Source organism: Colius striatus, chromosome 5, assembly GCF_028858725.1.
Source record: "Colius striatus isolate bColStr4 chromosome 5, bColStr4.1.hap1, whole genome shotgun sequence".
NCBI classification, from domain to species: Eukaryota; Metazoa; Chordata; class Aves; order Coliiformes; family Coliidae; genus Colius; species Colius striatus.
In genome coordinates this window covers 11,970,977-11,995,713 of record NC_084763.1, presented here as the reverse complement: position 1 = coordinate 11,995,713, position 24,737 = coordinate 11,970,977, and the positions used below count along the sequence as shown (strand labels likewise).

The window sequence follows — 24,737 nt, the reverse complement described above, 5'->3', positions numbered from 1 at the left end:
GTTTGCCAAGATGTCTCACCAGCAAAGACTGAGGTCTTTGAATCAGAGATTTACGTATCATATAGTTGCTCATCTTATTAAGAATGCTCACAGCTTCCCAGGATTTATACGTTGAGGTACATGCTATTAGATGAATAAATCAGCTGTAAAGGAAACTACTTTTAATGAATAATCTAGACACAATTAACTATTAATTATCATTATAACTAATAGCAGTATCTTATCCCAGTCCATGCGGGCCCCTCTCCCAAAAGCTCCTCTTTTCACTTTAACTTCCACTGGAAAAATCAAAGAAATATCAACTGCTTTTTGAGCAGACCTGTCAGTAAACTGTCTCCAGATACTGAAATGCCATCAGAGATGTCTACCACTTTCAAATCAGAGGTGTGATGGTTTGCACTGAAAAATACAGGGTCTCTTGCCAGTGAGACTTGAAAACACAAGTTGGAAACAAAACAGCAGGGTCGTTTTGAGTCTGAACATAAACATTTCGGCAGTCTTTCTGCCAGGATGGTTCAGTGATGCTACAAAGCAGATATGCAGATTATACATAAAACTCTCTCTCCAGGTGACTCTTGGGATACATATGGCCCACTTAAAATATGCATTTTGAAAGACACTCAATTAAGGGGAAGGAGCTGAAGTTATTAGCTTCCATATAAGAGAAACCCAACCGTAAATAACGAATTAGTTACCTATTCAAGTACCTGTGCCTTCAAAGGTTCTTTATTTAAGGAACTTAACGAGTATATTTCACGCTGATTCTTTTTGTTGCAGGCAAGCACAAGCTGTAGTTACCAGCAACGCCTTTTAACACACACAACTCTACAGGAGAGGACAACAGGCGAAAGCGAGCAGCAATTAAACGATACAGAAACGCTGCTCTCGCTCATTCCCGAACTGCAACGCGCACGGAGACTCCAACACCGGCTGCTGACCCACCGCTCCGTCCGGGCTCGGCCGGGACTGAGGCACGGCTCTGTCCCCCAGGCGCTTCGGGGCGGAGGCGACGCCGTGCCGCGCTCCGCCCTCCGCAGGTGCGGGCGTTGGCCGCGGTCACCCCGCGCCCCGCGGCCGCACCGAGGACGCCGCACCTGCCTCGCTCGCCGCCGCCGCAACAGGAGGCGGCCGGGCCCCGCCGCCTCCTTCCCCGCTCCCCGGTGGGCAGCAGCAGGCCTAAGGCGGGAGGCCCCCCAAGGTCGACGCCCGTAACCTTCAGGGAGCGGCTGGGTACCGGCCACCAGAACCTCACGGGAGGCTCTGGGCCCCGCCCGCAGCCGCGCCCGCCTCTCCCCAGGCACCGGGGTGAGGCCGGCGGGCACGGAGCGCCGGGCAGGGGCGGCGGGGCGGCCGCCGCACCCCAGCGCCGACCCCCGAACTGAGGGTGCGAAGCCGCCGGCAGCCCCCGCCCGCCCGCCCGCCTACCCACCCACCCGCTCGCTCGTTCGGCGGCTCCCTCCACACAGCAGAGTGCTCCTCCGGCGGCGAGAGGGAATCTCCGCGCTCCCCCAGCCCCACTCGCGAGGCGCGGCGTCGGGCGGTTCCCCTCGGTCCTCTCATGCCGCCCCCCACTCACCTGCGGCGGCGGCGCGAGCTCCGCTGCCCGCTGGAGCGCGAGTGTGGAGGCGGGGCGGGCGAGGGGAGCCCTGGAGCCGCCCCCGCGCAGAGGGCCGCCGCCGGGGGGGGGGGGGGGAAGGCGGGGCCGGGCGGGCCGCGCTCAGCCCGTGTCCGCTGCAGAGGCGGGAGCGGCACCGGGCGCGACGCCGCCGCCGCCGCCGCCCCCGTCCCCGCGCGCGCGAGAGGGAGCGACGGAGGGACAGAGGGCTCGGGGCGCGCGGCGGAGACGGGGAACGGGCACGGGGGGCGGCAGGGCCCGGGGCGCGCGGGCGGCACCCGCTTCCGGCAGAGGGCGGTGCGGGGCAAGCGGCCGGCAGCTGCTTCCGGTCGGGCCGTGGCGCGGCCCCGCCCAGGAGGGGCCGCGGGGCGGGGCTGGCGCTGAGGGCGGTTGAGCTGAGGGCGCCGCCGGGCGGGAGTTGCCCGAGGGCGGCCGAGCCGAGGGCGCCGCTGGGCAGCGGCAGGAGCCGCCTCTCCTCAGCAGAGACAACCTCCGAGACCAGCACAGGGCCTGTTCCTGGTAGCTGTCGCCCTCCCAAACCGGTTACGAGCTCCCTGCCCAAGGTCAACGCGGCTTGGGGTCTGTGTCCCACTCATCCCCGTGGCACGTTAACGCGGGAGCCTAATGGTGTCTGAGCGTCTGCTTCTCCACCTTCATTTCAGACGAATCTTTTAAATTAGACAGACAAATAGAGTAACTTCCTGTCTGCTTTCCCCCAGCTAATCCCTGATCTGGGAAATAGATGAGGCATGTTCTGCCATGGTAAGGAGATAAATTCGTGACATCTGTTGCTAGATTTATAAACAATTATTTTTAGTGGTGAAAGCAGAATATGAGTGTTCCTCAAGGGACAAGTACGAGATGAGGAAACATTTAATAGACTGCGTTTAGAAAGAATTACCACTGACAGAAGGGAATATGAAAAACAGATTGTTAAGGGAGTGGTTTATAGCCATGGACCACTCCACGCATGAGGTGTTTTTATAGATGCCAAACTAAAGGGAGAGAGAAATGAGGAGAGAAGAGAGCTAGAGGAGAGCTACTGTATTAGTAATTCAAATAGCAACAACAATGCCTTAATAACTGTCTTTCACTGTTAAATCATTGACTTAAATGGGAGCTTTGTGTAAACATGGCACAATTCAAACTCATCATGAAAGTGATGTAATGGAACCAAAACATAATATAGAAACTGACTGCTAAGGATGTGATTTTATCATGCTGTAACCAGTCTCTAAGTTCATAAATTCCAGTTTTTATCACCTCAGGTAGAAATCTTCAACCTCAATGTTTGCATTATACAGCTGTTGTACCCTATTTGCAAAGTAGGTCCACTTTATGATCTTCTTTGTTGTTCTCTGTGCTCAGTTTTCTGCACTTTTTGACATCTTAGACATTTAGCCAGTGTTCAGCCCATCTCCCTCTAAGATTTAGTTTTGTTGGCCTCACATTTCAGTATGAGCTAAACCGAGAAACTGACAGCAATGAGTAATCCAGATACAGTTTATTCTGATTAAAATACCAAAATACATTCATTTACTCAAAGAAATGTTGGATTCTGTTAAATGGAGGGGAAAGAAAGCTCAAAATACTGTGTCAAGAGAACAGACAACACACAAAACATTTTGGATATTTCATGACGGGGAAAAATATTGCATGCTAGCTTGAAGAAGCTTTCTCATGAGATCATGAAAATGCTGGAAGAGTCTTAGCATGGCCCTTTATGGTCATGGATTCAGGGGTCTTCAAGAAATCCTGAGCCAACTCCTGCAGCCCTTTTTTACTGTTTTACTTCTTAATGTGTATTCCAGAACCCTTCTGTGGAAGAGTGGCTGGGTTACGGTTAAAGATATCATTAATAGAGTGGTCTGCAGCCATTCTGTACTTCCTAGAGCACGGAGAAGCCAAGAATGATTGATTCCCAGTCTTCAATGCCTGCACTCAATCATGCCCTGAAATCACATGGTTTAAAAAATCATCTGTTTTAGAAAAGGTGTCACTGCTGGTTGACAAAATACACATGCTACCACTTCTCCTTCTCTTGTTCCCTATGTCTTTGTTGACCAGTAATCAATACTCCTTCGCTTCACATTGTGGGGAAGCTCTGTTGGTGAAGTCAATCAAGTCGTTGCATTGATTTTTAATAGCAATTTCGATCATGCCTAAAAAGTATCACAGACATTCCTTTGGTCACTAGTGCTGTGTGTGGTTCAGATCAGGAGTGCACGCCTGCAACTAAGCTCTTGATTGTTCTGATTGATTTTCATTTTAGAGCGGTCCTGGAGTGGGCAAACTGGGCTTGTGTAGGATGGGACACAGATGCACTGCAGGAGTGCTCCTCAGGAGCTCCCACTGCTAATGGGCATTTTGTCAGGGACCAGACTAGAATAAGTGTAAAATAACCTCCCCCCATTTATTTGTACAGGGTGGTTGCCAGGACCTTGATACAAACTGTCTCACTCTATGGAAATGCCCCCTTGGCATCATGCTGCTTGTTAATGGACATGGCCTTTGGATCTTCCTTTACAGATATCTTTTCTAAGACAACAAATATTTTATTTTGCATTCTTGTCCTGAGGCCCAGGCTGCATATGATAATCACAGAATTGTAGGGGTTGGAAGGGACCTTTAGAGATCATCCAGTCCAAACCCCCTGCAGAAGCAGGTCCCACCTAGATCAGGTCACAGGAATATGTCCAGGCAGGTTTTGTAAACCTCTAGAGAGGGAGACTCCACATACTCCCTGGGCAGCCTGTGCCAGGGCTCCCTCACCTCAACAGTGAAATAGCTTTTCCTTATGTTTAAATGGAACTTCTTATGTTCCAGCATCTTTCCATTACCCCTTTCCTGTCACTGGATACAACAGAAAAAAAGAGATGCCCCAGCCTCCTGACATCCACCATTTAGATATAAGTATACCCCTCATCCTCTATTTGTGAAGTGTCCCCTGGCACCTTTCCTAAACCAAATTAAAAAAAGTGATCTCTTTAACCTAAAAGTAACAGAATTTATTCCATGAACATCAGAGAATGATTTGGGTTTTAAGGGACCTTCAAGTTCACCTGGTTCCAACTCTCCTGTCATAGGCAGGCACACCTTCCACCAGACCACGTTGCTCCAAGCCCCATCCAGCTTGGCTTTGCACACTGCCAGGGATGGGGCAGCCACAGTATGTCCGGGCAACCTGTGCCAGTGCCTCACCACCCTCACACAGAAGAACTTCCTTATATCTAACCTAAATCTCCCCTCTTTCGATTTGAAACCATTACCACTCATCCTATCCTACATGCCTTTGTAAAAAGTCCCTATCTGTCTTGTTGGCCCCTTTAGGTGTGACAATAATTCCTGTTCAGTTGCTTACAAGTGTCCATCTGTGTGGCCTCTTTGACATTGTACACTGCTTCTCAGCGTAAAGGAGCAACTGGTCAGAAGAGAGTAGGAACTGCAACTTTTCCCCTCCATGGATTACACAGGAACTTATGACCAAGCAGCCCAAGGGAGCAGCAGGTTTGAATTGCTGATGCTCTGTGGTGTTTAAAGGAACCTAAAACTACACAAACAGCATAGCAGACATTTGCAATGTAGCCCTAAGGATGTACATGGTGATAGTCCTTTGTTATGCATTAGCATATGTGCCAGAACAGCTCTGCACATCAAATACTTGCAGAGAACAATTACAAAGTGTAATTAAGCAGAGATGTAATTAATTACATGCTGGTAATATTTACATTGTGTACCATAATACAACTAAGCAAACAACTGATGCTGGCAAGAATTTCACTTATTTTAAAAAGTTAAAGATAGGGTGGACACGTCAGACAAAACATGTTAGAATCTGTGGGAAAAACATTGATGTGCAACTTCCTTTCCCAGGGTTAACAAAAACCCCCAACTTGTTACCTTTACTTTAGCACACATTTTTTAGCACACGATATATACCCAAAGTATGCATGATTTAAAACTGTAATTTCATCTTCGATTTCTGTTGACATGAATGAATGAGTCATGTTCTTTGGAAAACCACCTGATCACACATAAAACATCTATTCTTTCTTCAAGACCTCAATTAATCTTCCAGAGTGAGAGAGACTTCATTTTTCTAAGGGAAAAAATAGAAGGTGAACAAAACCACTTACTGTTTCTTGAGGACACTCTCCTATTTCAGCCCAGAATCGATTAGCTTGGCATCCTGCTGGGTCTGTGGGTCTCTGTTATCAAGTACTGCTGAACTGAAATAAATGAAGAGAGGATGGATTTTCTAGTATTACAGGTAATTTCTTCTCACTTATGCTGGCAGCACAACTGATCTGAATTTATGAGACAACATTTTATTACCAACGCATAAAGATGCATGAGTAAAGAAAATGATAAACTATTGCATAACTATGCCTAATTATCAACATACTCATACTTCTCAAGGTTGCAACTCTGCGTTCTTTTGTGTGTGTGTGTGTGTGTAAGGGACAGGTCAGGTTTTAGAAACATACTATGCTTGAGGTATATAACTGACATGGCCAGGGGCAGATTTGGTATGTTGCTCCCACTTCATGCAACAGAAAGCGATGGCTGCCTTGAGAGGGTGGTACATGTATTGGCAGGGCTCTGAGCATGCCTGTTTCTCTCCAAAAACTTGCAGGAGAATCTGATGTGACCAAGCTTAGTTTGGTGCCTGCTGTTAGGTGCCTGCCTCTAGATCTTAGGAGACAGCCTACTAGATAGGTATTCAGACAATCTTAATTCTACTCTGTGCTAGCTTTGGATGAGTAGAGCTAATTTTCTTTCTAGTAGCTATTGTAGGCCTGTGTTTTGGATTTGTGCTGGAAACACTTGATAACACAGGGATGTTTTGGCTATTGCTGAGCAGTGCTTGCACAGCATCAAGGCCATTACTGCTTCTCACACCGTCCTGCCAGCAAGGGGGCTGGAGGGGGGAGAGCACAAGAAGTTGGGAGGTGACACAGTGGGGACAGCTGGCCCCAACTGACCAAAGGGATATTGCATACCAGCCAGTGTAATGCTCAGCATATAAAGCTGGGGAAAGAAGAAGGAAGGGAGGAATGTTTAGAGTGCTGGAATTTGTCTCCCTCAGTGATCGTTACACATGCTGGAGCCCTGCTGGTCTCGAGATGGCTGAGCACCTGCCTGCCCATGGGAAGTGGTGAATGAATTCCTTGTTTGCTTTGCTTTCATTCGTGGCTTTTGCTTTTCCTGTGAAACTGTCTTTATATTAACATGTGAAACTGTCTTTATCTCAACCCATGAATTTTCTCACATTTACCTTCCTGATTCTCTCCACTATCCCCTCAGGGGGCAGGAAGCTAAGCAGCTGTGTGGGGCTACGTTGCTGGCTGGCATTAAACCATGACATACTCTCACAGCATCACTAATGTGCTCTGATCTTGGCCCATCCCCTATCTATCCATTTTCCATCCCAATTTTCATCTGCCTTTTCTATTTTGAGGATAAGTTCTAGAAGGTAGGAATATTCTCCCTTTCTCTATGCATTTTCAGCACATATAACCCAGGCAATATTTTTGTGATGTGCACAAACATCAGCTTTTCTTAAAATGAAGCTCTCTGGTTCTGATGCTGAACACTACAAATCAACACACACAAACACACACAGAGGTTGTGTGGGCAGTTGCTCCCACTACTCTTGATCAATACAAGGATATCTTAATCTGTCAGCTGACAGAGGAGCTTCCCATCATCTGTAACTGCCTCCAAAGCTGTCACATATGCCCCCCTAGACTTGCAAACAGATACATACTCCCTAAAGACAAGCCAGTGGGATCACTCTAATAAACTGTTGGGTAGTGAGATCCTTGCATTTGCTTAGCTCTACTAGCTGGCCAAATGACATCATTCTCCATACTCTTTCTGAGCTAGCTGTAGTGCTTAGCACTCAAAACTTTCTTACCATTTTGAAAAGATAATCCATCCCCAAATGCTTGTGCCTACAGAGGAAGCGCAGCAGAGTAACTTAAGTGACAATGAACCTAAGAGCAACAATGAATTTGCAGTCATTCATCTTGTCATTCAACAAAACTAGGAGAAATTACATAATTCTAGTAAGTGACTAGATATCTGGAAATTTGAGATTGGAAGGTTACAGCACAGTTGGTTTCTGAGGTATTAGAACAGAAAAAAAACATTATTACGAACATAGTTAATGAATTACTGAATGTCTTAAAAATATACCGGCACTAAAATGTATGACACAATGTTTATTGTATGTATTTGTAGAAAGTCTTTACAGTTTAACTACTTTTGGTTTTAAAACATAAGATATGACAAGCAGTATCAATTTGCTTTAACCAATATAGAATGTTGTAAAATATGTAGTTTAGATGGATCGTCTATTACAGGGTGTTGGTGTAGCATCTTCAACTGGCATTTGTTGGGATTGAGCTCCTTTATGGTATTATCTTTCCTGAAAAATCTGCCCTTCTCATATAATATTTTACTGAAATCAGTATTTGCCACCAAGTGCTGTTTCTTTTTTTAAGTCTCTACATTATATAATCTATATCCTGATTTATATTCAATTAGAACACTTAAGCCTATCAATCATCTTGAAACCAATATTGGTTCAAAATAGCTCAAAGCATACCTAAAGTCATTTCACTTTTCTGTTTTAAAAATAACACAAAAAATATTGTAAATATCTCTTTTCTAATCTTAGAGTTGTCTAGGTAATTATTTCTCTAAGCTTTTCCTTTTTTTTATCTCTTCTGCTTTCCATATCTTTCCTTCTCTATTGCTCCTGTTTTTCATACTTTACATGGTTTCATACTGACTTTGTAGTTTTTACATGTCTTTATACAGCCCTTCCTCTTCTGTTTCTCTAGACTTTTTCTCCATCTCTTTCTTTCTTTCTTTCTTTGAAAGTTTCCTTCCTACTTCTGATGGGGATGTGCTATAGTATGTGTCAGGTAAACTGCAGTTTGGTTCCTAGTTCTGTGGCTGTAGCTAGCTTCAAGAGTCCCTTCCTGTCCACATCTCTCTGTGCATTTGGAAAAACAAGATAATGAAGCTGGTCTCATGTAAGCACAAGTACTCTATTTCATCTCTACCTCGGTTATGTCCACAACATTCATCATGATTTTCATCTTCCCAAGTAACTCTTAGCTGCCATTCTTCCTCCTCCCTCCCTTCTAATAGCAATGTTTTCAACACATTACCATTAGTGCTAATTCTACCATATTCTGCAGACTATGTGCCAGCTACATATGCTTTATCTCTATGTTGAAGGAGAGCTGTTGCAGCTCTGCAGTGATGGGTTCCATTGACTTCAGCTGACTGATGTCAGTAGGAACATGGACTATGGTGAAACACCTGATTTTAGTTATAAAATGATCGGAGGAGTCTTAGGAAGATGAGAGATGTGGGATAAGCAACAAATGTTCAGTTAGGATTATCACTTATGGTGTCCTAGGAAACCTCATAATGGGAAAATGTATTTATGTTAAGGCAGCCCTTCCAGGTTCATTTCCGAGGTTATTTAATTCATGGTTGCATGTCTCTAGTACCTTCGGGAAAAGACTTAGACAAGAACTACTTGGGGATTATAATGCAGATGTCAAGGAGAAATCAAATATTAACCATATCTTGTCTATGCTCTGAGGAAAAGAGATGCTCTGTCAGCATCAATGCATTTCTGCATCCACGGCTATTTGTTACAAAGTTCTTTTTCTGAAGTCTGTCTATACAGCCTTTGGCTTTAAAGGATTTTAGTCACTTTCAGTGAAGGAGTAGGAAACAGTCAAACCCTGCCAGTGTTAAATAAGTGCCTCAGACTTACAGTGCCAGAAGTTTTATTCAATAAGTTGTGAAGTAAAACTGTTTCAGCCTATGTAGCTGTAGTAAAATAAAATGCAGATATCAACGTTCTGATGTTACTCTCAGGAACAAAGTATTTACACTCTTTAACTATGGACATGACGTAGTGAGTGAAGGAAGACTGATAAAGCATAATTGCAGTACTTATGGGTTGTAAAGTCATAAAGTATAGATCGTATTGGACTAAGCCATGGTTCATAAAAGCCTACGCAGCACTGCGTTTAGCCTAGTGCTTGTCTTTTGGAAGAGCACCTAAGATAGATAAAGGAATTGTTTGAATGGTCACCATATTTGATAATGCTGATTCACATTCCAGTTACATGCTGATTTTACAACTCTATGGCTGATGATCACTATAAAATCCTGTGGCACTTTGTGAAAGAACACAACATTACATCTGTTCTCCTGACCAGATATCACAGCGACAACACATACACATCCTGCAGTTTTAACTGGAACCAATGGTTTTCATTGACTGCACGAGGCCCCAGTTCCATATTTAGACTTACTGTGGGCTGTTAGGTGGCTGCTGTTTTCCTCTGATCAACCCTTCAGCTGAGGACTTCTGGAAAGATGCAATTCCAAGAAAGTGCTGGAAGCAAACCAGTGAAGATACTGCTGGTAATTTATTTTTATTCTTTAGATGAAAAAATAACCAGGACTGGATGTAAAATTAATAGAAAAAAAAGCAACTCCGGCCCACAAAAGAAATCAGAAACCAAAACAATGCACCAATGGCGAATATGGAGTTCTTGGAATCGTTTCCAAACTCTGTCACTAGAATGAATCAACAGTATCCAAAGTTTTCCCTTGTTCTGTATTGTCTGGAGCATCTTCAGTGAAACAAATAGTTCACTTGAATTCATACAGGAATATGAATGGAAAATAGGTTTATACTACCCCAGAAAAACAAAGTACCACTCAACGAAATGGAAAAATCATCAAAAATCAAAGAATGATAAAATTACAGAATGTTATTTTCCTATGAAAGACAGTCTTCCCAGGGCATGCGTGGGGAAGAATATTAGAGTTGGGAACTTAGCAAGGTGCAGAAAACCATGACAAAGATAAACAAAGTAATGACAATAATGAATTCCTCAAAAGGCCCCTAAAAGCAGCATGTTTTAACCCTTTAGATCACCTCCAATTCTTTGAGTGTAAGAGAAGATTTTCTCTGGGGATAACTTGTTTTGTAACTGCATACATGAAAGTTTCTTTCAGCAGTAGTTTTTGCTGAACATGCAGAGTAATCTGGAGCAGGTGGGCGTGCAGGATTCATGCAGTAATTCTATTATCTTTTATACTGATGACAATGCTTGGGCAGTTGGTTGGTTGTTGTTTTATTTTTTTTTTCCATGAACTGATCCCTGTCAAACTCTTGTGTATCTCATATGCCTGAGATGCTATAATTAGAAGATTTTTAATTAAACACTCTTAACTCTTGAGTGTAGTAATTTGATACAACAGTTCTGAATGCTGGAACACCACCTTGATCCCAGGAGCTTTCTGACAATGCTTAATCTGCAGTTTCTCACATATAATCTTAGCCAATGTTACAATTTGATGTCCACATGAAGTTGCTACTCCTTGTCTTGGAATATTAGTCTTGTTAGAAAAATCTGGCACTATCCCCTCTCCTAGAGAAATGATGCAAATTCATCTACCAAAATACATATATTTGAGCACACTGGAAAAGGTCATTTTGTGTTTAAAAATTAAAGTGAACTTTAGGCTTATCAGCCTAAACTTAAACCTCGACAGCTATTATGCAGACAAAGTAAGCAGTGGCATGATTTCTCCCATTATTTTGGAAATCTTCTTTTCAAGAGGGTCAGGAAATAATTTACCTTTCTGCTTATTCAGGGCACATTCAAACCACTGGAGTCAGTATCCAGATCACAAAGACTCAAATATGCTCTGGATCAGGGCAAGCAATTATGGAAATTACTACAAAAATATTAAAGACTACCAAGTTATGGCATATCATTTGCACACAATTTCATTCACATGATCTGGACTGAGGCAACCTACTTACTTTACATGAGCCATAGTACCTGCTCTCACCCAGCAGAAAACTTTTCAACACATTGTTCCAGCAAACCTAAACTAAAATGCTTCTCTAGAAATGCTGAAAATGTTTTCAAAAGGATGCACCAAGGCATAGGTAAAACTCATGATTATACCTATATTCACTCCTAATGTCAGTTTTAAAAAGAAATAAGTATTTCAATGATGTAAACCATGCTAATGATGTTAAGGAGGTATGATCTACCACAAGCGTGGAATTAAATTATCAATTTACTTGACCACATTTCACCTCTTTTGTAAAGTTGAAATGCAAACTTATTTGACACTTTCAGCTGCATCTACTTCCTGAAGTAATATGCCTGACACGTGTCAGTTGGAAACAAACTGTGGGGTTTGGCACATATCCTATACTTTTCTATTAAGAGTACACACACGAGATTGTGCATAGGTAAAATTGAATTGTTGAACAAGCTGAAAATCAGGCTTCATGTCTGTATTTAATAATGAGAATATTTGCCTATACAAAATCTCCCCCTGCTCTTTTTCTGTCAGAAGTCTTACAAAAGTTGGGCATTTGTGTGCGAAATTTCACTAAACCATATTTTTTTTTCCTGCCTCCTCTTTTGAAGCATAACACCTATGGCTTTAGCAAGTTCTTATCTATTTCCTCCTCCAACTTTTCTGGTTGCCAGTGTAAATACATGCCATTATATGTAGAACATTTTGACATGTTTTTCAGGTGCCGTGGCAGATACTTCTACAAATGCTTTAATAGAACGATTGCGTTTAAAATACCAACAAAAACCATGGACTGAAACTCTGAAACTCGTCCATTTTTGCATAGTAAGAATTGCAGATTAAGGGAGAGAAGGATATGTAGAAGAGCAGGTTGTTGAGATGGTTCAAAAACTGCTTGACTTCAAAAAAAAAAAAACCCAAACCAAACCTCAAACCAAACCTACCCCCAAATCACCAAAACCAAAACACCAAAAAAACCTCCAAACCTGGTGCTTATTATAGCCTGGCTTTTGATTTTTTTTTTTCTTACAGCATTGGGTAAAAAAAATATTTTCTGCATTATTTTAAAACCTTCGAGGTTGTTTCTTGCATTAACTCTTCAGTAGTTAGTGCTGATTGTCTGATACTTCAGGTTGCTTTCCATTCATTATTGTTAGCTCATTCACAGCATGTAAAGCCAATTTCTTGCTCACAGTACTGGGAGAAAAGACTTTTTCAGAAACTGGCCAGAAACCTGCTATCTAGACTCTCTCCTGCCATGACATACCTTAAATTGTTCCATGCTTCCCACTCTTCCAGTAGCTCATTACATTTGAAAATTATCATTGTAAAAAGCAGATTAGCACAACTGTTGTGAGCTTAGTATTAAATAATTTGCCATTTGATTCTGCATTTCCTTTTAATAAAGCTAGGAAGAGAAGCTTGCAGAGCTTGCTTGCTGCTTAAGTTAGCGTCTTCATCTGGAACTTATGCCCTGAGTTTAACCAAGCACACCTGTGGCACTTAATGATCTCTCCTTTTCACTCAGGCAAATTCCTCCTAACACAAAAAGTTAAATATATTCTTAGTTGACCTCTAATATCACAATCAAATTAGCTGATTTAGCTTGTGTTCAGCTCAAAAGAAAGGGCAATGGAAAGCCACTCCCTGTTCCAAAGACCTCTGATATATAATTACTGCACAAGAAGGTCTTCACAGATCCATGCAGGGCTGCCACTTCAGAGATAGCTACAATCTGAAGTCACCTCTACGTCTGACAAAAAGAAGTCAGTCATGTTTTGTTGTACTGAGCACCAGTGTTCTGTGTTTTGCATGCAGTGATATTCCTCTTTGACTAGGAATTTAAGGAGTCTATCTCTTATTTTTCAAAACTATGCTAGGATAAGCCACGGCCTGTCAATAATGCTCCAGATGGTCCATTGCCCTCCTGCATGGAGAAGATACAGAAGGCATTAAATGGTAATAAGCTGTCAGATAACTCAAAGTGTATTTTAAAATTTTCTTTAATTTTCTGTCGAAAATACCCATCTTTATTGGTGATGTTCTGCACAAAGAGGTCAAATGTAGATACACAGAGGTGGATATGACACAAGAGACTTGTAAACTCATCTTTGGGCTATAGCTATTCTCAAAGCCTGAGAAGATCTGCCCAGCACTCATTAATCATAGGATAATAGTTGTCATTAATAACAAGTTGTCATGCAAAAGATACTTTTTTCTCATTATCTAAATCATTACCTTTAAAGCAGGATAATACTGGCTCTACTTTTCTTCATCATTGCAGCCCGATTAAGTCACATTTATCTTTTTTTTTTTTTTTTTTGCAGTTAAATCTTTGTTTTCTGTGATGAACAGATTGGAATCTTTATCCAAACAAAAAGGGTAAGTTTATTTATGAATAAATGCAAATAAGCAAGCGTGGCCCTGAGTCCAGCGAGGAATACCATCTGGATGACTTGTCAACTTTATTATGTTTTAGCTCAGTGTTCTAATGGAGTGCTTTACTTGGAATGGGCATAACTGCCACTTTTGATTAATCCTATGTGGAGCAGGTTGTTGGGTGAAGTGAGGGCATGCATGCCCAGGTCCTAAAACTACAGACTGAGGTAAATAGTTTTCAACAAACCAACATGATAGTGTAAAAAGCAGAGTACAAATATATTGCCTGGCTGGATAGTTTTCAGAAGCTGAGCCAAGAAAGAGTTATTTTTGAAGCATCCCTGGTGTCCCTTCCCACGACCAAGTGAACTGTACTCATTTCCTTTCTCAATGTGACAGAATTTCTAGATATACAAGACTTTTTTTTTTTTTTTAATATCTTTTTCTCTTTCCCCTCTCCTCAGGCTTAATGCTCATATTAGCCCCAGTGGGACTGCCTGCTACATAACATCAAACATGTTTTATATAGAAGTTCAGCTGGAGAAGGATGGAAAGGTGATGGATGTACAGTTGGCTCACCTTGGAGAAAGTCCTGTGGTAAAGTTAATTTTCCCTGTCTCTCACCTCCCTGTAGTTTCCCACCTGGACTCCAGCTGCTGTGTCAGGAAGTCTTTGGCTTCCTTTTGGTCTTGTCACACCTGCCAGCCTGTGTATGACAAGCTACATGTTTAGGTATCTGAATCTCCCACCTAAGCTTACAACTTTGGTTACAGATATTAGCTACTGTGGCACTAAATAGTAAAATAAAACTCATCTGACATGCTCATCTTCCAAGCATTTTGTAGTATCATGCATAAATATTTGTATTCTTATAATTCAATGTTATTAATACACCACCTGGGTCTTACAATGTTTTCCTGAAAAGGTGTAGTGCAATACATATTCTGAATCTATGTCTTAGAGCTGTTACCAGAGATTATTTTTCCCTTCTGCTTTCTTTAGGAATATGTTCATTCCTACTAATGGGAATGTTTTTCTCACAACATTTTCATTAGAAGTATTGGAAAACATCACTCTATAGTTCACATGCTGCATTCTGCAGTTGTTCAGTGTCTCAGACAATCCTTCACATCAAAGATATAACAACAAGCTGTTCTGTGGGGACAGGGAGTATGAACTCTGATTTTTATCAGTAAGCATCCAAAGTGTTACATTAATTTAGAGTCCATTTAGTTTGTTTTTTTTTTTTCAGTGGAAGTCAGCCCAGGAATTTCAAGTTGTTCTGTTTAACCAGCACACAGCTGCTGATCAGTGTGTGCTGGACATTATTAGGATGGAAATGCATATCCAGAGAATGCCAATAAAACAAAACTTGCATAAGACACTTTTTTTTTTTTCTGGAAGTAGTACATTTTAACTTTTGTCATGGTAGTCTGTTTTTGTCGATTGGTTGGTTTTTTTAAGCTAACCATTCAGCTAATACAAAAGTAATTGGGAGCAATCTTACTGTTACCTATGAAATGCTTTGAAGAGATGTCTCACAAAGGATGGTAAGAAACATGAAACTCCTCTCTTTTGTTCTTATAGGTTTGTGATGACTTGGTGCAGTATCTAAGGTAAAGAAATTGCAGTGTCTTGTTGAATGGAACAGAATTCCCAAGTCTTGTGTTTCTCTGAATGTCCTGGAGAAGTCAAAGCTAGAATGGTTTCAGTGTAAGAACTGAAACCAGAAAGCAACAGAAGAACTAACACCTTTTTGGATATATTTTATGTTGGAGACATTTATTTTGGTCCTATATTTATGTTGGTTCCAGTGCTCCATATTGGAGATTAGTATTTGCTGCAACTGTTACTACCTGCCTCCAATTTGTAAATTCAAGGCCAAAACTGCAGAAAATATAATTGTGAAAAGATATTCCAGGAATTACTTATTTCCCAATTTATTCTACTGAAAATATTTAAAATGCTTCAGCTTCAATGGAGTGAGTGGAAAGAGTAATCCCCAATACATTGGTTCTATCTGCCAGCTGAGAGCAGTCTTTGAATAGTGGCATTTGTATTGATTGCAACAATTATACAATTACTTAAACCCATAATCTTGGAAGTGGACTGATGATAATGCAGAACTACAATTCAGAATTACAAATCTAGACCAGATATTACCTTTGCCCTTCTTCCATCAAATAACAAATAGTCTTTGAATTGTCCTTATGCAAATATCTTAACTGTATATATCCTTCAGGTGTTTGTCACAGCAAGGAAAGTAAGGCGGTATCACATGGCCTGTTTTCTTTTGCAAATGTGTAGGAGTTGTTACTTTAATTTTCTCAAGCAGCAGTAAGGCACTACACATATAAGTGGGTTTTTTTAATTGCCATATTTTGTTCTGTCTGAGTAGTCACTGTTTCTGGTCAGGCCACGCTTTAAAAGTCCATTTAGAAGTTCTTCACCCAGTATGATCAAAGTTCCAGGTTTTAATAATAATAATGAGTATATTTAAGAAATTGGATTCTTATTTAAATACCCTGGCAGAACAATGGAAGGGGAGGTAAAGAGAGAAAGAATAATCATCGACCTTGAGTATTTAATTTCTCTTCTATGGGATCTGTAATGCACCATCAGTTTTTCCAGCCCTCTCTTTCCTCAGAAGTGAAGGTATATTAGCTTCATGAGTGTAAACAGCCATGTCTTAATGCTTTTAACTTGCATTTTCCTAGGTTTTTGACTCCCAGTGATGTTAACTTCCAGCAGTTTGGCTCTGAGAAATGGTATATAGTTACCACTGGCACTTGTGGGTACTATTTGTCTGCCGTCCTGTGTGTGTTAGGATTTGGCACAAAGTGAAAGTATCCCTTCCATGTCTCTTGGGGTAGTATTTTATTTGATTGTAAGGCAGGTTGTTACATGTAATGTTTCCTGTAAGTCTTAAAAAAAAACCATGATGAACCAGCCAGCTAATGCATAGTCTGGTGCTGTGTTTGTGCCTGTACCTGCATGCTTGCTTCCCACTCATCCAGTTGAAAAGAGCTCTGGAAGAGCTAAGTGACTTGTTCAGGCTTCTGTTTAGAAAGGGTTTGTCCCAATGTGAAAGTCCAGGCAGGCTTCTTTGGCGTCTCTGCTGACTCACGCTGCAGCCACATGGCTACAGAAAGGGAAAGTGAGTGCAGGGCTCTGACTGCAGCACTAGAGCTTAGTAAGGTTTGTAAAAACCACTTAAGCATGTGAGTAACTACCTGGTGGGTTAGTCTGAGCAGAGTTCCAGGCTATCAGCACAGCTAGTCAGAGTCTGCAGGAATAATGCTTTGAGCAGTCTGAACTATCCTTTTGCAAACTTATGCAAGCCACTTGTCCCATGTTCTCTCTTTTCTTTTTAATGGCTATATCTATCAATAGTATTTAAGACCTGTCTCTTTCAAAGGGTGCTGTGAAATGCAACATTAATGCAATCTTTAGTAATTTTATGAAAAGAACAATGTACAAGTGTATTAGGGAAGGGTTACTACGTGACTAGCTGTATTGTTGGGACATCAGGAAAAGTGCTTTGCAGCTGATGAGCTGTCAGATTTGTGTACTGTGCACATCTTGCTTTCAATAGTGCATATTTAGCCAGTGTCAGCTATAATTACATTGCTTTTTGCAACAGAGCCAAGGATTCACATTTCCTGGTATCTTCTAAGAAAATTTAAAAGCAATACTGCTACTTGCCAGATCTGATAAGGAAGGGGCCTATGTCACTCTGAAATGGTACTTTTTCTATCAAATTAGATAGAAAAGACTTGTTATCCATCTCAGTAGTGTAACAGCAATTGTTTCATTTTGTCAGGATGAAGAATTATGATGCCTTTGGAAAGATTCTAGAAGACCTGTCAAATCTTTATAAGACTCCAGGAAACAGGTTGCAGTTAGTTTTTACTTTAAAAACTTTTAAAACCCCTAACCTAGCTCTTGTTTACTTACAGAACTAATAATTTGTTTTCTTTCTTTCCCAGTGAAATGAAAGCTAAGGGATACTTGGCTTTGCAGGCCCTTGAAAAAGATCTCTATTCAATGTCTCTTCTAGACAGGTAATTTGAAGTTTACCTTTCTTCTTTTCCTTCCACCCCCATGCCTCCATTTCACTAAAAAACAAGCTAGCTGATCTAATTATAGAGCAGGATGTGGAAAGCTCATGAGTTTTCTCCCACTGGAAAGCTTGGAGCCTTTCTGCAGAACCCCAACCACACTCAACAAGATGATCTACTGAATTCTAGTGCTTTATCTGCTGTGAAACTGCCTGGTTGCAAAGCTTGGGTCTATGTGCATTTGTCAGAGCAAACAGGGCATCTGAACAGCAGCACTCATGCTTAAATCTTCCCGTGGCAGAAGTAAAATATACCTTTGCAGGGTCCTGTTGTTGGGTAATCTCATTTTGTGCTCAGGTGTTAGACTGTGAGTAGTGGATGATAGTTTTCCTCTTATTCTTTATCCTTAATTTCTCCTTTCAGAGAGTAGGATTACAGATAGATGGGGAACAGATTTTCCTAAACCCTCTGGTAATTGTACAATGATTTTCATTCTTTTCAGAACATCAGAGTTAAGGGCAGTGCTTTCTTTCTGGATTTTTGAAGCACCTTTTCTGATAACTTGCCAATTAAGTACTCTGGGCAAGAACAGCTCTTGGTTTATTTTTATACAATGTTCCCTTATGAAGCATGATAACTCTAGGAACAAATACATGCCTGCTGATTGCTGATATATCAGTAAACATAATTTATGAGTTAAACAGATCATCCATCCCCTCTATGACGTAAGCTAATGCACTGCAGAGTTTTAATAAACAGCTATGTAATTGTATGTCTGTACATATTCAGCTCTATGGTCATGGTTGAGGTTAGAGATTATTTCTGTTTGTGTTAGTTTATCCAAGTTATTGCCTCACTCTGCTCAACCTGCCACTCCAATATTTTTGTCCCCTTTCATTTCTGGTAAATAATACTTCAAATTGGAACATGAAACACCTCAGATAAAGGGTGAAACTGGAAGCCCAAGTCCTAAGAGTGATGTGTGACTGGAATGATGGATATTTTGAAAGCTGTCATAACAAATGGAGACACAATCTACTGCCAAGAAAGCATCGTCTCCCTTTGATTAAGGGTGCAAATTACCCTTTACATTAGCCTAGCTAGCCATGCAACTCAGGAAACGCTAATCAAGATGTGTTTTGAACTAGAACACAGGATGTAAACAGAATTACTGAAGTACTTCATGGAAAAGTAGGACACCTGGTGCCAAGAATCGGAGGTGATTTATTTATTTAATTATTTATTTGTTCCTTTTCTTTCTTCACAGATTGAAAGACTTGTAATAAAAAACCCTACTGGGCTGATCTTTCTTTACAGTAAAGATCCTCTATTATAAATAAAACATGCAGTAGGGACATACTGTGTCTGTATTCTCAGTGTACAGACATGAAGAAGGAGAAAATACAAAGAGGCCAGGTGGTTTATCAGCTATTGCAACATTGGCTTTGCAGCAGCCTCAAAGCAAAGCTGGTGATATTTTGAGGTTATATGGGAAACCACAGTTTGGGAGTAACCCTGAGATCTCAGCAGTAGCAGCTGAAATAATGTTCCTGTTGCCTAAAAGGCACATCTAATCAGTTGATAAGACTTTTGGCTCATCTGCATTGTCAGAAGTGAGCTTTAACCACTGTGTTACAGTTCATAAAAGTAATTCTAATGCATGCTGCTGCTATCCTGTTGCACAGCTAGATGTGAGTGTCCCTTATACAAGTATTACAACTCTCCCTGCTATTTCAGACTAGCCACTGAATGAAAGCCAGCAGTTCAGATAGTATTTTTAAAGCTGAACAATGGGTTACTGTGCAAGAGAGAAACTTAATGTAATCTTTTCAACAATGTCTGATGACTTTTTATGCACTGAGGGTTTAGCTGTTAAATGCTGACTAAGAAAATGCTGTAGTTTGAACACCTACTGTAAGTAGAGATACACGCTTAGGAGGAATCCCCTTCTGCTCATCTACACTGCTCTTGGGTTTTTCCCTTTTGTGCCAAGATGCCTAACATATTGCCTCTACTGAAATGTGAAGTAACCAATTTTTTTATTCCTCAGGAATGCCTATGAACATTGAATTTTACATTTCTCCCTACCAAGTTTTGGAAGAAGAATTAAATCCTGGTAAAGCTAGAAAAGCAGAAATAACTGAAGTGAACTCTTTTAGCACTATTTCCTTAAGCCAAGTGCATTAATAAAACTCAGAAAAAAAGGTTTAAAACTCTAGTTCAGCAGAATTATTTGTGATGCACTTCAGCACAATTATAATGTAAGTCGGAGAACTACTTTCTCATCTCTTGGCTGTTGACTCAAATTGAAGAGAGAGCAATATCAGACAAAATAATTGCCTAGCCAGCATGAAAATAATGGGTGGTTGCTTGATCTGTTCTGTGGCATGTCCCAAAGGCAACTATTGCTGCTCTCACTATTGGGCAGCTCTGGTGTTCTGGGTCTGGTCTGGGCAGGCTTCTTGCTGTCCAAGGCATTGTGGCTGTCAGTTGGACCTGACCTTTAGAAGATCTTACCATTGTGTGTTTTGTATGCACAGGATTAACCTACACTGATATGAGGAAAATAATGCAATCCTCTCTCTCCCTCAGGTGCCCAGGTATGTGGAACAAAAGCAATTGTAACTGTTGAAGGCACAGACACGCTCCACAAACTTCCTCTTTCTCCACTGCTTGTAGATTCTCAAGCTGGAGAGGACAGGTAAGGTTCTGGACCCTTTTCAACACAAAAATAGATTTACAAATCATTGGCACTAACCTCAGCCTAACTTACTTTTTTAGCTCTGCTATAAAAAGGAAGCTCAGTTTTATTGGTGGCATTATGCTCCATAGCTACACTCTCTATAACCTACAGCTTTTACAGTTTTCCCAAATGGACTTTAAAGTGACTCTGTTCATATTTGACTGTGTCAGTTGTACTGAACTATGGATTCATTCATAGACTTGAAGACAGAAGGAGCCACTGGAACAACACTACTTCACTTCCTAGTATTCAAAAGGCAACTCCCACATAGTTTCAGAATAAATAAATGACATATTGAGGGATATTACACCTTTACTATACAAAATAGTTTGTCATCTCACCATGGATACAGACACCTAATCTCTCCACTTCAGCACTGGACTGGAGGAAAAGTTTTAAGTCATTCTCCAAAATAAATCACTACAGAATGACTTATAGCAAGCATCCTTGTGCACTGGTGGCTCACTTTTCCTTTCAGCCAGTCTTCACGTTAACCTTGTTTTAAAATGTTAAAGGCTGTAGTTGCATTCATAAGGCAAAATTTCTTTCTCAAGATAGAAAAAGTATGGAATGCAGCAAACTCCTTGGGACCTGAGAGTGCCCTTGCACCAACAGTTTCTTTACAAGATTTCATTCTCTTTTTTTTTGTTTTCCCCCACAGTAACCCTGCTTTTTTGCCACTGACTGATGGACTCAGTGTGGATTTGCTAGCTTTTTTTGTGCTGAAGTTTTACCAGCCTATTCCTATGTCCTCATCCAGTATTGAAGAGATACAGAGGCTCACAGGCATGTAATAATTATTTGTAAGACAAAGTACTTCTGTGATTATCCATTGTTTATTTGCTTTTTATTTCCCTGTGTTAATGTTGTGAGAGGAAAAACTGGTTTCAGGGGCAGAACGTGTTCTGTTCTGTCAGCCCAAATGTAACATTTTAGCAACCAGTGCAAACCACAAAAGTTCTAAGAAAGGTATGACAATTACAGGCAAAGCTGTTAAACACTCCACCTCAAATTCCCATTAGCAAAAAAGGCAGTAAGAAAGGAGATTAATATTTTTGTCTTTTCAAAGAATTGGTTTTGCTTTTAATATTAACTTTCATTTACAGTCATAATCTAAATGCTAGTAAAAAAAAAAAAAATCATCTGGTTTCAGGAATTCAGGTTACTGCCTTGAAACTGGCACCTCTGTATGAGCTGATTATTCACTGTGCCCTTAAAGAGAAATGCGGTGAAGACTCGTCTACACCCATGCCCTGTTTCTTTGTGGTGAGTATAGTACGCATTTGCATTCTGCCCTTGTGCAAGATATATACTGAATCCTATTTCCCATAAGCAGGCAATGCATATGGCCCAGAATCCCAAAAATATTTAAATGCTCTTTAGGAAACAGTTAAAGTTTATTTACTAAACAATATTAGACGCTTTCCAGTAAGAGTTTCTCATCCTCATTAATGAAACACAGTGTGTTTGGCAGCTGAAGTCATAATTTGTCTGTGTTTAACCCCAATATTTAATCTTCTAAATATTTTTCAGAACATTATCATTAATGTCTTAAAAAGAAATCATCTCAAGATGGCACTTAGCTAGATTTTTGGAAGTCTTTATCATGCTGCATGTCATGCTGTTCTAACAACAGTTTCTTGGTTAGGTAACACCGAGAATATTGATTCCTTTTAAAGGGGCTGGCAGGAAGAAGTGTTACAGCAGTGATGCCAATTACTATCCAGAGCTATGGTTGTTAACTGTAGATGGCTTACCTTTTAGTAACTGTTTTATGAAAAAATATTGAACTTAGGCTGCCTTAAATGTAAAGGAAAAGTTTTAGACTAGAAAATGCTTTCTACCAGACTCATGTAGAGAGCAACTACCAGCCAAGCATCAAAAATCTTTTTTCTTTTGCTAAGAAACATTAATTTTGCAAGTGATGGCAACAAAAGCAGAGGGAACTTCTTTCTCTTCTAGCAAGGTTAGCAGAGACCATTGCCTACACAGTTCTGGGACTTTAAGGTGATGATACAGAAGGCAGTAATATGTCTACACTATGCTAAAATAAGGCTTAGCGAAGCTCTTCTCTATAAAACCCATAAGATGGGATGAATTTTCATTTCCATTAGATATACATGAAAGCCTCTGTCACTCTTCAGTGGCTTCCTAAAATATTAGTATTTGACAGATTGTTCTGCTTCTGAGTTTAAAGATTTTATTTCCAGAAATAAATTACTAAATTTAATAATAACCTTGAAAGGAATATAGAGGAAGCTCTTCTGCTCCAAGAACACAAGAGGAAAAGCTCTTTTATTTTTCTCCTCAGTTTTTCTTAATGTAGACCCTGCTAATCAACGGCTGTTTGTTGACAGTTACTAGTTGGCATCCTAAAGTAGGTATCACAATACTGCACTTCTAATTTTGGTATAGAACCATTGTCAACATAGATAGGTGGCAAATATTTCTTACTACTTCCTCTTCTCCTCCTCTTCAAATGAATCATCAGGAGATATTTTAGCCAAACATGCTTCTCTCAAGCAAGCAGTAGTGATGGGGGGAGAACATATGATGCTCCAAAGAGATTTCAGGCAAAAGTGTTGTCCTAGCTGTACAACTGTCAGGCAGCACTACTAAGATATTCTTCTGAGAGAAGATCTTGATGGTTAATGTTTCTATAGCCTACAGGACTCTTAAGGGCAGATGGAAGAATTGGTAGCACTTGAACCCTGACAACATAGCTCTGAGTATATTTGCCTAATTTGAATGCATTTGGGAGGGATCTCATTTAGCTTCCTCTAAGGAGCAGATATCTACTGAAATGCTGAGACACATGATGGTCATGCTATAAGCTTGTCTTCCAAAATTATTTTTGTGCAGTTGCCAGATAACATCAATCTTTCCTTTCTTGTTTTCAGTGCTTGCAATATCACCATATTTGTTGTTCAGTCTCTTCCAGATTGCCCTAAGCACTGTTACTTCATAAACAAGGGCTCAGAAAAATCAGATGTAACAGGAGCTTTGGTCAATAAGATCCCTTTTAGCCATCCAAAGTGTGTGCCTGGTGTAATAGAGATTCTTCGACATCAAGTGGCATTTAACACTCTTATTAGCAGCTGTGTCTCTGAGAAGCATATAAATGAAGGTAAATTGTCTGGTTGGAAGGAATGGCAGAGCATTAGAGAGAAAATAGCTTCTAAGCTGGGTGTTAACAGATTTATTGCTCCTTTGCCAAAGCTGTCATTACTTGTGGAGTATTTTAAATGATTAAAAAAAAAATTCCTTAAGTTTAGTATTCCACTCTGTTGTCAGTCTTTTAGTTGTCAGAGTAGCAAACAGTTAGATTTTACTGAATCAGTATTTTAAAACTCTGGCATGTGATTCAGCCAAAAAGAGTCCAGGTTCAATGGGTGGATATCACTAAACAGTAATTTTATTTCTAGATGATTCAGAACTGCTTTACTTTGAAGTGGTACCACACAAGAACACCAGCTTTTCTGTCTTCTTCCCTCATCCTGTGAAAGAAAATTTGGCCTCTGGTATGTGTGGAATAATTGATACTGTCCTCTTTATTGGGCTGACAAGGGGCTCGGTTCTATCTAGACTTGCATTATGCTTCTCAGTTATAAATACATTCTAAGGGCTACGCTCAATGGTTTGCAACCCATGAAAAACACAAAGTAGCACTTGTGTATAAGTAGCTAACTAGAAAGTGTTCTATATCCAGCATGAAACAGAAAGTAAATGCAAATATTCAAGTCCTATTCTGTCTTGGCTTGCAATTCATTAAGAAATCGTAACTGCTACTATTTCTTATTTAAGTGTGTTAGGGAAATTAAAGTCTTATAGAAGACTTTAATATAAGACTGCACACCCCTCCCCCTTGACTTTATGTCTTATCTCTCTTGAAGTGTCAGAACAAAAAGATGGTTTTCAATTTTTACAAAAATGTTTATTTTGAAATACTTGTATTCTGCTCTTCCTTAGTGATAATTGATGTTACAACCTCCAGAGAAGTCCAATGTCACCTTCATTTAAATCCTCAAGATCCAAGTCTAAATTCTAGTGA

The 24,737-nt window shown here is 40.6% G+C and overlaps 2 protein-coding genes across 4 annotated transcripts in view; one reads left to right on the top strand and one right to left on the bottom strand.

The window, feature by feature from the left end:
- The window catches only part of RALA (RAS like proto-oncogene A), a 28,875-nt gene extending 27,124 nt beyond the window's left edge, over window positions 1–1,751 (bottom strand). Inside the window, exon 1 of one of the 3 annotated variants that reach the window (XM_061996604.1) lies at window positions 1,577–1,751. The gene's annotated coding sequence lies outside the window, so the exon portion shown is untranslated. The other 2 variants (XM_061996602.1, XM_061996603.1) reach the window with 2 other exon arrangements.
- LOC133625506 (mediator of RNA polymerase II transcription subunit 1-like) lies at window positions 1,559–24,727 on the top strand. The gene is given in 16 exon segments (XM_061996905.1): window positions 1,559–1,943; window positions 12,225–12,328; window positions 13,384–13,462; window positions 13,831–13,885; window positions 14,347–14,479; window positions 15,470–15,498; window positions 17,706–17,777; window positions 17,872–17,946; window positions 19,092–19,162; window positions 19,994–20,059; window positions 20,536–20,644; window positions 21,348–21,472; window positions 21,840–21,952; window positions 23,618–23,813; window positions 24,112–24,207; window positions 24,681–24,727. Coding segments are annotated over 16 exon segments (1,755 nt in total).
- The last annotated feature ends 10 nt before the right edge of the window (window positions 24,728–24,737 follow it).